A 15,008-nucleotide genomic window follows, 5' to 3' on the forward strand; every position below is an offset into this window, starting at 1 on the left:
CAATCAAGTTGATTTGCCATTTAAAATGGTAATGGACACTGGTATAAATGACTTGTAATAATTACTTTTACACAAAGGAACTGTCTATCGCTTCCCCGATGCCAGTACTTCATACATTGGAAATAAAACATGAATTGGATCATATGCTATTACTTGTGCATTCCTAAAAACCAACAACTCCAGGGTTCAACGCCAAGGATTTTTTCTACAGGCCTGATCAGGCCAGTGGTTCAGATTTTTACTTGCCCTGCCAAAATTTTCACTGGCCCCACCAAACAAAAGTAGTTAATAGCTGTTTCTTAGCCATATATTTTAAATAATGTATTAAAAGCCAAACAAATTTTATACATACACTTTTTAATTATTCATTCATTTATTCTATTGAATTAATCTATTAAAAAAAACGTTGGCTAGAGTAATGCATTATAGGCTTAAATTAAGCAGAGAAATAACAGATGAACCGGTTTTGTGCCAAGAAACGCACCCTGCTGTAAATTACATCCCATCTGAAATGTGCATATATTAACTTAAAATGATTTTTGAAAATTAATAATAGAGTTATGACAACTAATGACAGAGACTGAGGTGAGTTCCTATATATATATATATCTATAGATAGATAGATTTAATTTAAATGCAATACTGATTAGATTAATTAAAGTGAATTGTTTAATGTGTAGTTTAGTTGAAAACTACAACAATTTTATGTTTTTCATTTGTTTAAAACCCACCAAAATGCCTAGTTTCAGGAACAGGCTCATTACATGCAGTCAATATTTTTATTTTTCATTTATTTGTAAACCTAGTTTTAAAATGCATTTCACTTCTTGTTTTTAGTTGATCCATCAAAATAATCATATTAGCCTCTGTTTTAATCTATTATGGCCTTTGTTTTTTTTATGTAGACTGAGAATGCTAATAAAAGTCTATGAAGGGGTGCATGCATTTTATTGCAGGGGTGCATTTCTCTGCACAACACTAGGACTGCAGTTAGATTTTGAAGCAGATCAATGAGGATCTTTCAAAATATTCAAGATTATCAAAATATTCAAAAATATTTTAAGATTAAAATATGGATTATCAGATGGTAATTTTGCTCATTTTCCTAACAGATAAACAGCTCTCGATAATATTTCAGCATGCCTTCATTTTCGTATTCCACATGGGACGCACATTTACCGCTAAGAATGATGACATCCCACCCTACTCATAATTCTCTCTTCATATGGCTATTATACAACCATAATACACTGTGATATAGCCTGGTTCGTCAGTTCGTTAGATCATTTTGTTTTTTCACCACAATCGATCCGCTTAAGTTCGCTTCAATCGAGGCAAGACCAGCTCATCCTGGTGATCTCGGACCGATTGATTTGGTGCGGATCCGAGCACGATTGCGGGATTTACAAATGCCAGGCGAACCGCGCTTACTGGGCAAACCAGACAGGTTTCGAAACAAACGTCTGGACGTGAAAGCGCCCTGTATTTGCACACAATTGACAGTTGCAGCCAAATTAAACATTTAAACAACCATACTGTTTACTGTACTGAGTGTCTTGCACGCTGGCCCCAGGCCATCAGGCAGGTCCTAATTGTCGAGCTCTGAACTCACATGTTGACTTTAGTGATGTATACTATACATATACCAACAAAGTCATTGGCTGTCAGTTTCCAGCTTTCTTCTGAAAATCAGATTTTGTGTTCAACTGAAGAAAATAAATTCAAATATGATGACAGTATTTTTTATTCCTGGGAAGTCTTTCATTTTAACTTTGAAGATGATAAATAAATAAAAGTTATGCTCTTCTTTTTCCCCCCCTCAGATCCCTCACTTCCCTGTGTACACTCGTTCTGGTGAGGTGACCATCTCCATTGAGCTGCAGAAGTCAGGCTTCAGTCTGAGCGCGGAGCAGCTGGAGCTGATCACGCGTCTGCATCAGTACATCTTCTCCCACATCCTCCGTCTGGAAAAGCCAGCACTAGAGTTTAAGCCTGTAGAGGCAGATTCTGCCTACTGTGTTCTACCTCTCAACATCGGTTAGTGTCGCAGTCCTGTTAGAGATTACAGTTAATCCTTAGTTTATCATATTTTTCTTTTTTTTTAGGATTAACTAGACCTGCAACAAATCTGTCAAATATTTGTTGTATTATTTGGACAAAAAGCCAGTGTTTTTGTTCTGGCATTTATTGAGCAAGCATGTGCGTTCCAGATCGTATCTGTTGTTTCCATTCAAAAATGTTGGACATTTTCCATTCAGCAATACAGACTAGTTAATAATACAAATGATCTGTTTATTTTGATTTGTTTCATTATTTATAGCAACTAGTGATGGCAATGCTCTGTCTTTTATTTTGAGATTTGACTATTATTAGTGTTGTAGTGTTATTAGTGTTGAACAATTGAATTGTTCAAATAAACTATATTTTAATACTTAAAATCAGGGTATCCACAGGGTCTTAAAGTCCTAAAATGTCTTAAATCTCAAAAACTAAATTTTAAGCCTTAAAAGTCCTAAATCTTCTGAAATATTGTGTTGTAGGTCTTAAATCTTTTTTTAACTGGTCTTAATTTTCCTTTGTTCATGTATAGCTACCCAATCTGGCTATTAACACCAATACCATCACTAGGAGTGCATCTGAGTAAAACTTAATAAAAAAGTTTTTATTTAAAAATAGCATTACAGTAACATTTGTTTAATAGTTCTTCATTTATTTACTGCTGAGGGGACTGACCTGACCTAAATTTTTATTATTAAATTATTATTATTATTGTAGACTGAAGTAATTGGCAGCTATGTTTTGTTCTGTTCTTGAGAAGGGTTATTGGGTTTGTGAATGGACATATTTAAAAATAATTTAAAAATAAAATTCTAACATTATTATTATTGTTGTTGTATTATTAATTGAAAATCTTCTCTAACTAGGATATTGGAAAATAATCCTTAGCAATTAGCCCTGTATAAGTAAAATTTTCTTCATAATGGTCTTTAAAATGTCTTAAAGTCTTAAATTTATCTTGATGAAACCTGCAGAAACCCTGATAATACAAAAAATATTTTTTATGTGACAAAAAAAAAGTTTAAATTGTTGTTTCTGTCTCCAAGACCAATTATTCAAATATGCTTACCATTAAATATAAAAACTAAAAAAAACATTTTATCTGATTTTTAAACCGTTAAAATCCTTAAAATGAATGTCGATGTCAGTGAAAGCAGAACATTTTTATGTTTACTTAAATGTAAATGTACTTAAAATGTTTAACAGATCATTTTTGTTATTTTTTATTAACATATTTATTAATATTATTTGTTATTAACAGATAATTTTGTCTGACTTTAAACTTGCACACAAGGGTTAAAATATTTTAAAATTATATATATCAGCCATCGGCCAACCTACTTCGTAATACACTTGGCTGTATAATCTGTTCTCAACTATTTGTTTCAGTGATATTCCAATTTTTTTAACTGGCGTTCTTTTCAGTTGAGGATTCCAATACTTTGGATCTGGATTTCAAGTTCATGGAGGATATTGAAAAGTCTGAAGCACGCATTGGCATTCCAAACACTCAGTACACCAAGCAAAACCCATTTATCTTCAAATTGGAGGACTACCAGGATGCTGTCATCATTCCAAGGTACAAAACATACTCGAGTCCTATTGCTGTTGTAATTAAGCAGTCATTGATGATTTATACTGTGCTTTTGTTTTCGCTCAAGTTGAACCATGGCCTTCTTTCTCATTTTCTTCCTCTCAGGTATCGTAATTTTGACCAGCCGCATCGGTTCTATGTGGCTGACGTTTACACAGACCTCACCCCGCTCAGTAAATTCCCCTCTCCTGAGTACGAGACTTTTGCTGAATACTATAAAACCAAGTACAACCTGGACCTGTCAAATGTTAATCAGCCCCTACTGGATGTGGACCACACATCTTCAAGGTAGAAAGGAAAAATTTAAAAAATACATTATGGTATTTGTTTTTTTTAAATCCCCAAAAATTCATTACATGTCCATGGTGGTCTTTTCCTGTAGATTGAATCTATTAACTCCCCGGCACCTTAATCAAAAGGGGAAAGCCCTTCCTCTCAGCAGTGCGGAGAAAAGAAAGGCCAAGTGGGAAAGCCTACAAAACAAACAGGTATTAACTGTCGGAAAGAATTTGCGGTGATAATTATGAGCCATCATACCTGAATTAAGTGTAATCACGCTGAATGAACGAGTGCTTCCTCCCAGTGAGAGTGGTAATGGTCGAACAAAGCTTTGATTCATATCAGATAAGTTTTTTTTGGTTTGTATTTCTGCTCTATCTTCTTAGATTTTAGTTCCGGAGCTCTGTGCCATTCACCCCATCCCAGCCTCTTTGTGGAGGAAAGCCGTCTGCCTTCCCAGCATTCTCTACAGACTTCACTGCCTTCTGACGGCCGAAGAGCTGCGGTCTCAGACAGCCATCGATGCTGGCGTAGGGGCTCAGACCTTGCCTCCTGATTTCAGGTCAATTTAAAAAGCATTACACTTATTCCTGCTTTCAAAACCTAATATACTTGTGGCCCGTTTCCACTGAGGGGTACAGTGCGGGTCACTTTTATCAGGTTTGCATTTCCACTGCCAAAAGGGTACCATTGGTGTACGTTTTGGTAGGCGTGGTGTACGACAGAAAAAGTTTCAGTCGATGTCATTCTCGCTCGAGGAAATGTCAAAGTAAAGCTGTACGAGTCATTTACATATCATATGAGAAGAACTTTTCACAAAAGAGATGCTTTATACACATATTTACTTGTGTATAAATGTTCATTGCTAACCTTTCTATGAACATAATTTGATTATAACTGCAGATTAATGATGACTGCAACGTCTGCAATTTAATGAAATATATAAATAAATGTGACGTATATGAAGACATACAGACCCTCACACTCTCCGATATATTACCAATTACAGAAAAAACTACACACAACATGCATTTAGTCCTTATTTGGGTTCAAAAACAACACGCAACATCCAGTCAGTGCAAACCTCTCATCTTTATCTTTAATCTTCAGCAGCACATGTAACCTCTTGTTAGAAAGTATTTACGTCATTCCAAGTTCATAATAGTCCAAAAGGTGATGATAATAGTTTAACATGGCAGTTTGTTCATCTTTTTGGTTGCTGAAAAAATCATTTGCTCTTTTGGGCTCCTTTTGGGCTTCTCCTGTGTTTTTTCATGCATCACTCTTGCGTTTGTCCATTTCTGAAAGGATCGGATGTCAGAAGCACTTCAATAATCACACGCATGTTTTTATCATCAGCTCTTGTCCTTGGTTTGAGCTCGGGTCGACCATGGCTCGTTATTATATGTATATATTATTACAGTGTAATGTCTCGGCTGTGTATTTAAAAATGGCGCTTCCTTTGTTTTCATTCTCCTGCTTGTGTATGCGCTGGTGATGTTTCTCTGTGTTCAGCTGCGCGTCTAACTCCGCCTTTTGGTACTCTTTTGTCATGTTAGGTACCCTTTCAAAAGGGTACCCAAAAAGTGGTATGGTACAGTTCGCTTTTTGGTACCTTTGGCAGTGGAAACAGCCATAAAAGTGTACCATACCGTACCACTCAGTGGAAACGGGCCATTGGTGAAGTTTCTGTTTGGCCAATAACTATTAGAGGGAGGCACTTCTAATTTGGCAGTTCTGAATATTGTTAATTTAGTATGATTGAGTAACTATTATAGTTTTTTTAAGTGTTTATTTATTTTATTAGATTTGAGATTTTCTGTTTTTAATGAAAATTTGTGAAACAATTTCTGTAGTAGAGCTACAGTTGTGCTTTGTAAATATTTTCATTAGCATTCCAGAATTCATCAGAAATGATGAATGAAAAGATGAACACTGACAATTTTGTGGCAAACATGTAGTTTTATATAGTTGTTTTTGTTTATTGATAAAGCCTCTTTTAATGTTTGTGCCGGCACTAGGCATGGGCTGGTATAAGATTCTGACGGTATGATAACCTTGGATAAAAATATCATGGTGTGATTACTGCTCCAAATAAAGTTCCTTTTAAATGTCTAGGTAAAAAACAACATTTAAAATATTTTGGACCAGCAGCTTTTGATGTAGAGGTAAATTTTCTGCTTGAGACACTGTTTTCCTTAAAAACTAAATAAAATAGTTGCTTAATATATAATATATTATAATATATAATAGTAGATGCTTAAAAAATTAATATATCTTAGGAAATGTATAACAGAATACGTTGGTGGTTTTAATACCTTGGCTTTACCAAACCGTGGTAAACCTTGAAATCGGTTATCGTCCCATGCCTAGCTGACACAAATGTGTTTAAATGTCATATACACCATTACTTACTGTACTACATCACTGACGATTCTTCAATTAAAAAAAAACAGTCGCAGACCTCAGTATTGCAATATTACTGTGGCACCGGTAAACGTACAACCCCACTCATATGATTAACTTAATTACATTTACATTTAGTCATTTAGCAGACTCTTTTGTTCAAAGCCAAAGACTTACAATTCAACGATTTAACAAAAAGAGGCAATGCACACAAGAAATGCTAATTATACAAAGGAACTGTTTGTGCTCAGAAAATTTAAGGAGGGTTTTTTGTAAAAAAAAATTCACACTTAATAAATGCACAATGTTTTTTTGTGCAATGTTGTTTTTTTGTTGTTATGGAATGATTGTAAAAGTGATGGTGCAAATGTGCAAAAACTGGTTCAAATATTGGTTAAAGTGTCAGAGAGATGGAAGTAGGGATTCTCCATTGAGATCTCGCCTTACCTAAAATAAGGATGTAGCATTCATGTAATAATCAGAAGCAGCTTTACAAAAAAATACATGAAGCAGATAAAAAATGGTAAGAAAAATGACTAACAGTGCCATTTAGGAACATTGCTCATGTGTTGTTGCGCTGCTGATGCATAACCTGGGCATCTTTCTCTGCTTGTAAACACATAAACAAACACTTGTGATTGGTTCATGGGATCAGCCAGATCAACGAGTATCGATCGAGTTGTGAAATGTGATTATCAGCCTATACCGATCTCCGTCTGATCGATCTGAGCATTCCTAGATAAAAGTGTGTTTTCTACAGGTCGTTTGTTAAGTCCCTGTTTGAGGCACACTCAGAATTAGTAATATTTAAGGGTTGGTGTGTGGTGAGGTGGGTGAGAGAAGAGGGGTTCAGGTGATTTCGCTATAGAAGGGATTTTAGTTTTCGTTTGAATGATGTCTGTGTGGACTGCATATAACACCTACATGTAACATCTACATAAAGTCAGGTGTTGGATTTGGTTTCAAGTTAATATAAATGATTAAGAGTTACAGCCTTTAAAGTGTTACTATTCAGTCAAAGTGCTAATTATAATCTCATTGAATGTTGACCCAGGTATCCTAATTTGGATTTCGGATGGAAGAAATCCATCGACAGCAAGTCTTTCATCTCCTGCCCCAGTGCATGTATGGAAGAAGACGACGATCACTGTAAACTCGGCACAAGCTCCGATTCAGACCACACTGCCCCAGAGAGCTGCAGTATGGAGGTCTCCCAGCCTCCAGAGGGCGCTCTCAACACACCAGATGAAAAGCTAGAAACCCTCGCTCTCCCTGTGACGGATCTGAACAAAGACTGTTTCCCAAACCTCCCAAACGGCACTCAGGCCGACAGCGACGACCTCCCTCACAGACATGACATTTGCCAATGCTCTCAGCTGGGCCCTCTGGAGAGAGACCTATCAACACAAACCACTACCTCAGTTTCAGTGCGGCCCTCTCCAGCTGGAGAACCACAGCCGCGGCCCAGCGATGAATGTACAGGCAGGAGCTCGGATCTCTGTGACCCTGATGTGAAGAAACCTACCTCAAAACGTTGCCCCAAACCAGAGACAGCGGTCGGCACTGCAGCACCTTCAGAAGTGTCATCAGTAGACTGTAGATCAGCCTGTGCTGGTCCAGCCTGGGATTCGCCCAAAACCCTGGGTCCAAACCCCGGACTCATCTTGCAGGCTCTGACTCTCTCCAACGCCAGTGACGGCTTCAATCTGGAGCGCCTGGAGATGCTGGGCGACTCTTTCCTGAAACACGCCATCACCACATACCTGTTCTGCACTTACCCTGATGCCCACGAGGGCAGACTGTCCTACATGAGAAGCAAAAAGGTGAGATTTGGTCAAAGTTAAAGGAATAGTTCAGCCAGAGAAGAAAATTAGCCCTTAATTTACTCACCCCCAAGCCATTATCCGTTTTGTTTATTTTTTTCTGACACAGGTGTAGTGTTTCTACATTTTACCTTCGCTCTTCCATCATGCATAATGGTGTAAGATAGATACCTTGAATTTGAAATCTCCAAAAGCACATAAATGGATTATTAAACAAATTAAAGCAGATTGATGTGTCTTGAAAGCAAAAATATTTCACATGTTCGAATTATAACGTTCAATCACTGACTTCGGGTGGAGGCCGAATGCTTGTTATGCATGACTGACATGTACAATGTGACTTGATTTATAAATTTAATATATATTTAGGTATATAAATACCGTTCACGACTTAATATGTGTGTGCATATATATATTATTAATTTCATTAAATTACTTTTAGAGCTTTAGTTACCCAAGACTATGTGTTGTGTGCTCTTGTGTTATGTTAAAGGGATGGTTCACCTATTATTTACTCTATAGCCTATACTATATTTACTATAGCCTTCACTTGTCAAAAAAAAAAAACTGTTTTAATAAAATGTTTCTGTTGAACACAAAATAAGTTAATTTGAGAGATGTTGGAGATCTGTAACCATCAACTTTCGTAGTATGTATTTCCTACTATGAAAGATAATGGTTACCGGTTTCTAACATCAAAAAATCTCCTCTTGTGTTCAAAAGAAAAAGGAAACTCTTTAAGGTTTGAAACCACTTGAGGGTGAGTAAATATAGTAGAGCTGCAACTAATGATTATTTTAATAATAGATTAATCTGACAATTATTTTTTCGATTAATCGATGAATCGGATTAAAAAAAATTTAACCAACCAATTCATGTGACTATTTCAACATCCCTGAGTTGTAACTAACTTAGTAGTTTTGTCCTGTTTTCAATCCAAATATCTAAAAAAAAAAATTAAATCAAGATACATACAAGACACATGAAATAGCATAAAAATTTATGTTTTGTTTTCTGAAAAAACACCTCAAAATTAAGTGATTGCTTATAACAAGCAAAAATATGTGCCAATGGGGTAAGAAAAAAAATCTTAATGAGATATAATCTCAAACCGAAGTTTTAAGCATCACTTAATTTTCTCATCCCATTTTTTTTTTTTTACATCAACTACCTGATATTTCAGTTAAAATTTTTTTAAAAACATGCAAGTGTATTTTGATGTTTAAAAGACGGTATAAGTGATCTTGATGGTGATCTATAACGTGAGTTGGGCCTCGCCATGTTTACTTGTGGCTGCATATATGCCTCATTCATAAAAGCGGAACACGCAGGATTCAGCGCGTAAATTCATCGGTTACTCCCAAAATACATGCAAGTGTGTTCACTCCACTCTGCACTCAACTTAAGTTTATTTATTTATTTTTTAATAATCAAACATCCCCACGTTGTGCGACACAATGAATCGATTATGAAATTCGTTGCCAGCTCATTTAGTAATCAATTTTTTCCGATTCAAACGATTAGTTGTTGCAGCGCTAAAATATAGTGAGTAAATTTTGACTTTTGGGGTGAATTTTGACTTTTGGGGTGACTTTTGGGGTGAATTATCACAGCCCTGTAAATTGAGAACTTTATTCAGTCGTAAGTGTGCTTTAAAATACTTTCCCTCTTCCTCGCCCTGACCTATATTGCTTATTTGAAGCTTAACTGATTACTTTATTTTATGACTAACTGATGACTTTAATGATGTGCGTCCTAAACTGTGTTTGGTTTTCATCACACGTCACTTTACAATTTTTTTTGTGTTTTACTTAGAAGATTATAATTGAACTTAATTCACTGTGACCATTTAAAGAGTTCAATGTTACTTGATTAATGATTCATAAATAATTATTCATCACATAAAGCAAATGTGCCTCTTCTAAATGTTTTGAAACTATTTAATGCATATGGATATATATGTCTTTAAGTACATTTTGGGTGAATAGACTTTCAATAGAGTGAAAAAAATAGATTTGATCTAAAAAAAATCTTTATTTGGGTTGCAAAGAGGAACCTTTCTTACTAGGTTGGGTGAGTAAATTATCACTAAATCTTAATGATGTTGTTAACTACACTGTAAAAATGCTGGGTTCCATACAATTGCATCATGTTGTCCCAAAACAAATCGATTAAGCAAGTTTTACAAATTTAAGTAAATTGAACATAAAACAATTAAGTTGTCCCAAACAAAAACCTTAATAATTGTGTCTTTTCAACTCATTTTAAATTAGTTTAAATAAGCAGCAAAAGTCGTTTTTTTTTTTTTGAGTGTGTATAGTTGGTCGCATAATCATTACCAGTTGTTACCAACTTTACATTGTGTTTATTTAAAAACTGATTAACTACTTATGACTTAATGATTTGTCAGAAAAAGATCTTGTTTTTCTCTCTCTGATATTTCCAGGTCAGCAACTGTAACCTGTATCGGCTGGGGAAGAAGAAGGGTCTTCCGAGTCGAATGGTGGTGTCCATCTTTGACCCGCCGGTAAACTGGCTTCCTCCAGGCTACGTCGTGAATCAGGACAAAAGCAGCACAGACAAGTGGGACTCAGATGAGGTATGAGTCAGAGACCATCTCCGCTTGTTTACCCAAACGCTCCAGTCCAGCTTAACCCAATATCAACATGCATCTTCATGCACAATTACAAATCTGTTTACATGGCTCTGTGCCTTCAGCTGAGGAGCATATTGGCAGCATAGAAATGCAGCTGTTTTTATCTCCACCACTAGGGGGCAGGTGCATGCTTTCTGGGTGAATCTGGCTAGCAGAGCAGAGTAGAATGGTTTTATGCTGTTATTTATTTTCCATTGAAAATGTTAGAATAATCAGCTCAACAGGGTGTGCGTTCAGAGGGATATATATATATATATATATATATATATATATATATATATATATATATATATATATATATATATATATAGTGTCTCTTGGGTAGTTCCTTACAAACTTGGTTACAAAAAATAACTGCTGGAATTAACAGTAATGCAAGAAACATGGGTGTGAATTAGGCATGGGAAGATAACCGGTTTCAAAGTATATTGTGGTTTGAAAAAGGCAAGGTTTTAATACCAGTAAAATTTTCTGTTATACTGTTCCTAAAGTATTTGTAAGGGTTTTTTATGTATTTTAGTAAAGAAATCTGTGTTTTTGAAACTATTTAAGAGAGAGCAGAAGTCAATGATTTTTTTTAGCCTGATGTTTACTGTTCCATAATATTATAAATGTTTCCTAAAATAAAATGTATTTTGTTTAATGAGGGAAAAAGGTTATTTTATTTTGTTTTTTTTTACCTTGTCAATTAAAAATAAGTTATTTCAGATTATTTCAGTAATCACAATAACGTGAAACCGTGGTTTTTTTTTTATCCAAGGTTATCATACCGTCAGAACTTATACTGGCACATGCCTCGTGTAAATATGTTATTTAAATATTTTTCTTTAACCGAGTAGTTAAAACATTTTGCAGTAATGGTCCCAGTGCTCCTGTTTAAACAATGTGAAAACTAAAAAAGAAAGATTAATACATGACATCTGTCATGTAAAACATAAACCAAAAAAATTATATAAGTTATTATGAATAATAATTAGTATGAAGTATTAATAAAAGTATTTTAAAAAAGTATGAATTAAATATTCATGATTAAGAGAAGCTTACAGGTTATTTTTTAAGAAATTAATGTTATCAAAAAAATAATGCTGAAAAATGCATTACAAAAAATTCAATTTATTAATGTATTTACATTTTTACTTAAGAACAATATCAGCATAAGAATAGTTTCTGAAGCAATATATTATTGATTTTTTAAAATTATAATAATAATACTACACAATAGGGCTGCACAATATATCATTTCAGCATCGATATTGCAGTGTGCACATCCAGAATAGTCACATCGCAGAATATGCAATGTTGAGTCTGAATTAGACATGGGCCGGTATAAGTTTGTGACGGTATGATAACCTTGGATAAAAATATCACGGTATTGTGTCTAAAATAAGTTGTTTTTAAATGTCTCACTAAAAAAAAAAAACACTTTCCCCCTATTGAACACAATGTACAGTATTTAATTTTACAATTTTTCAGTCTACAATTCACATTTATAATATTTTGGAACAGTAAACATGTCAGGCTGAATAATTAAAATAAATCATTGACTTTTGCTACGTTAATTAGTTTGCAAAGCACAGATTTCTTTACAAATAAAAAAACCTTTTACCGGTTTTAAAACCTTAAGATTTTCAAACCGCAGTATACCTTGAAACCGGTTAAAGTTATTGTTCAGGCACATATAGTATTCCTTAATAAAGTATACTTTTATTGAATTATTTATACAGTAAAGACTTTTGTAGTGTTATTTTACATAGATTATTCAAATTCTGTACTTGAATACTATGTGACTGGCCTGAAAACCATAAAACACTACTATTATCACACTTCTCTCTTTGCTCTTTTGTATTTATATGCTTGTAATGTGTTTATTACATTTCATACATTAACTTCTCCACAGATTTATCCCAATCAATCTAATTTCATAAATTCTTTCCAAATAGCAGCGGTCAAGTCATCTGGTGAAATTGTACACAGTAAATCGCAATGTTTATCACAATAGTCTTGATTTATTTATTTATTTTTATTAATATCGTGTCATTCTAATATATATGTAATTTATTTATAATTTAAATGCATCCTTAATGAACGTTGTCATCACAGTATAACAACAAAAACAATATCTGTCTGTAACTTCTGATAGGTTGTGTAAAAATCCCATAATCCAATATATCGTGCTATTTAAAATATCTCCAGCCCTTAAGCAAAGACACATTTCAAAGGAGCCTAAAATATGTAATATCTTTTAATAAATATAAGCCGCCGCTTTTCCATCTGTGTTGACGCATGTGTGTTGTATTAGGACATGTGCAAATAAGAGTCAGAGAAATGGAAAGAGCTCTGCTTCTGGTTTCTAGCAGGTTCTGGATGGTCTGGCTCTGTGTGTTTTGGGTCGCTCTGTGTGGTACGAGGTGTGTTTGTATGGTCTGACTGTACTGAATTTGCCGTGGGTGCTGTAATTTTAGGTGTCACTTCCATGTATTATTACAGTATTAGGTGTCAAGGGTATTAACATTTGAATGAATATGTAATAGACGTTTTCTCATATGCTCAGAGTTATGGCATATGAATGATTAAAAAAAAGATTTTCAGCTTGCGAATCACATTAGATTGGATGAGTCATTGAGTTGGACTGAGTCTCGCCTCTCTAGAGCAAACATAATACTGTGGTTGAACTAAAACACTTTTAATTTGTAATCTTTGCAAATCTGTTGTAGATACTGAGCCTTGGCTTTTACGTGGCTCTTGGACTCGGTGTTCTTTTTGTGATGTTGTTTGTTTGGTTTGTGTTTGTGAGCTGTTAGACACTGGGGGAAATCTGTTTTTGTTTCTCAGAATAAAAAATTGGCCAATGGAAAAGCCAGAAGAGATGTGAAGTCTAGAAATGTGGCACTTTTACATGAGCACAGCAAATGGAATTTAATTAAATATAATATAAATATAACATATAAATATAAACATATAAATATAACACAAATCTAGTTATACCTTTTCAAGTACATATTTGTTTATTTAAATTTATTGTACATTTATTTAAATCTTATACTAGTGCATTATTTCAATATTTAAATAATTGTTCTTATTTTAAGTAATGCATATAGAAATAATACCTTTGAAATCATAATCGTAATATTTAATACATATTTTAATATTTATTTCATGATGATGTTTTTTTGAGTTGAGTTTTTCTTTTCTGCATTATTTGGCCAGCAGAAAACCACTTTAATATTGTAGTAGATTTACCTCAGCAAATAAATAACATTTGCTAACCTCTCTGTATAAATTTTTTTTTAATGTTAAAATACTTAAAAAAAATGAGTGCAGATTTATTTTAAATGTACTTTAGCATAAATGTAAGCATTGTTTTAATTTTTATCAACAAACATTTGTCTTAAGAAAGAAATTAGGAATGCATAAAGAATGATCAATATGTAATAAAATTATGGAGTCTTGGAATGGAATGGAATTTGGCTAATAATTTTGACCTTAATGTTTTTTTTTTTTTAAATTAAAAACTCCTAGACGAAGTAAAACAAATAAGACTTTCTCCAGAAGAAAAAATATTATTAGACTGTGAAAATTTCCTTCCTCTGTTTAACATCATTTGTAAAATATTTAAAAAAGAAAAAAAAAGTTCAAAGGGGGTTTAATAATTCTAATTCCAACTGTAATAAATATAAATGTTATCGATTATTTAAAAATATATATATTTGACAATGTATAATTTATTGTAGTAACAATAATAGTTGTTTAAAAATTATAAATATTGGAAAAATATTAATTATTTTGGATTTTAAAAAAAACTACGTCATTCTTAAATATTATTTGTGACATTATATAATGCATAGTTAAAAAATTCTTTAAAAATTATGAATATTATAAAATGTTTAATTGTATAAAAAGTATTCATTTGGAATCAAAACAGTTATTCTTAAATTATAATACATAACAGTAAATTTGGAATAGTAGTTGTGGTAATAATATTGATTGTTTAAAATGTTTAAATATTATAACATGTTTAATTTTATAAATATTATTAATTATTTTGGAAAAAAAAATGTCAGTCTAAAATTATAATGCATAAGTAAAATATGTATAGTAGTAGTAATAATAAAGATTGTTTAAAAAATGTAAATATTAAATTTTAAATTTTATAAATATTATTAATTATTTTGGAAAAAAAATTAAAAATCTT

The 15,008-nt window shown here is 33.3% G+C and overlaps 1 protein-coding gene across 1 annotated transcript in view; it reads left to right on the top strand.

Moving 5' to 3' along the window:
• The window catches only part of dicer1 (dicer 1, ribonuclease type III), a 43,727-nt gene that overhangs the window by 12,772 nt on the left and 15,947 nt on the right, over positions 1 to 15,008 (top strand). The window contains exons 15-21 of the mRNA XM_056477681.1: positions 1,824 to 2,037; positions 3,484 to 3,637; positions 3,758 to 3,940; positions 4,035 to 4,140; positions 4,318 to 4,493; positions 7,392 to 8,160; positions 10,607 to 10,759. Of these exons, the coding sequence (XP_056333656.1) occupies positions 1,824 to 2,037; positions 3,484 to 3,637; positions 3,758 to 3,940; positions 4,035 to 4,140; positions 4,318 to 4,493; positions 7,392 to 8,160; positions 10,607 to 10,759 (1,755 nt within the window). The remainder of the gene's footprint in view (positions 1 to 1,823; positions 2,038 to 3,483; positions 3,638 to 3,757; positions 3,941 to 4,034; positions 4,141 to 4,317; positions 4,494 to 7,391; positions 8,161 to 10,606; positions 10,760 to 15,008) is intronic.

This window comes from Danio aesculapii, chromosome 17 (genome assembly GCF_903798145.1).
Source record: "Danio aesculapii chromosome 17, fDanAes4.1, whole genome shotgun sequence".
Classification (NCBI taxonomy): domain Eukaryota; kingdom Metazoa; phylum Chordata; class Actinopteri; order Cypriniformes; family Danionidae; genus Danio; species Danio aesculapii.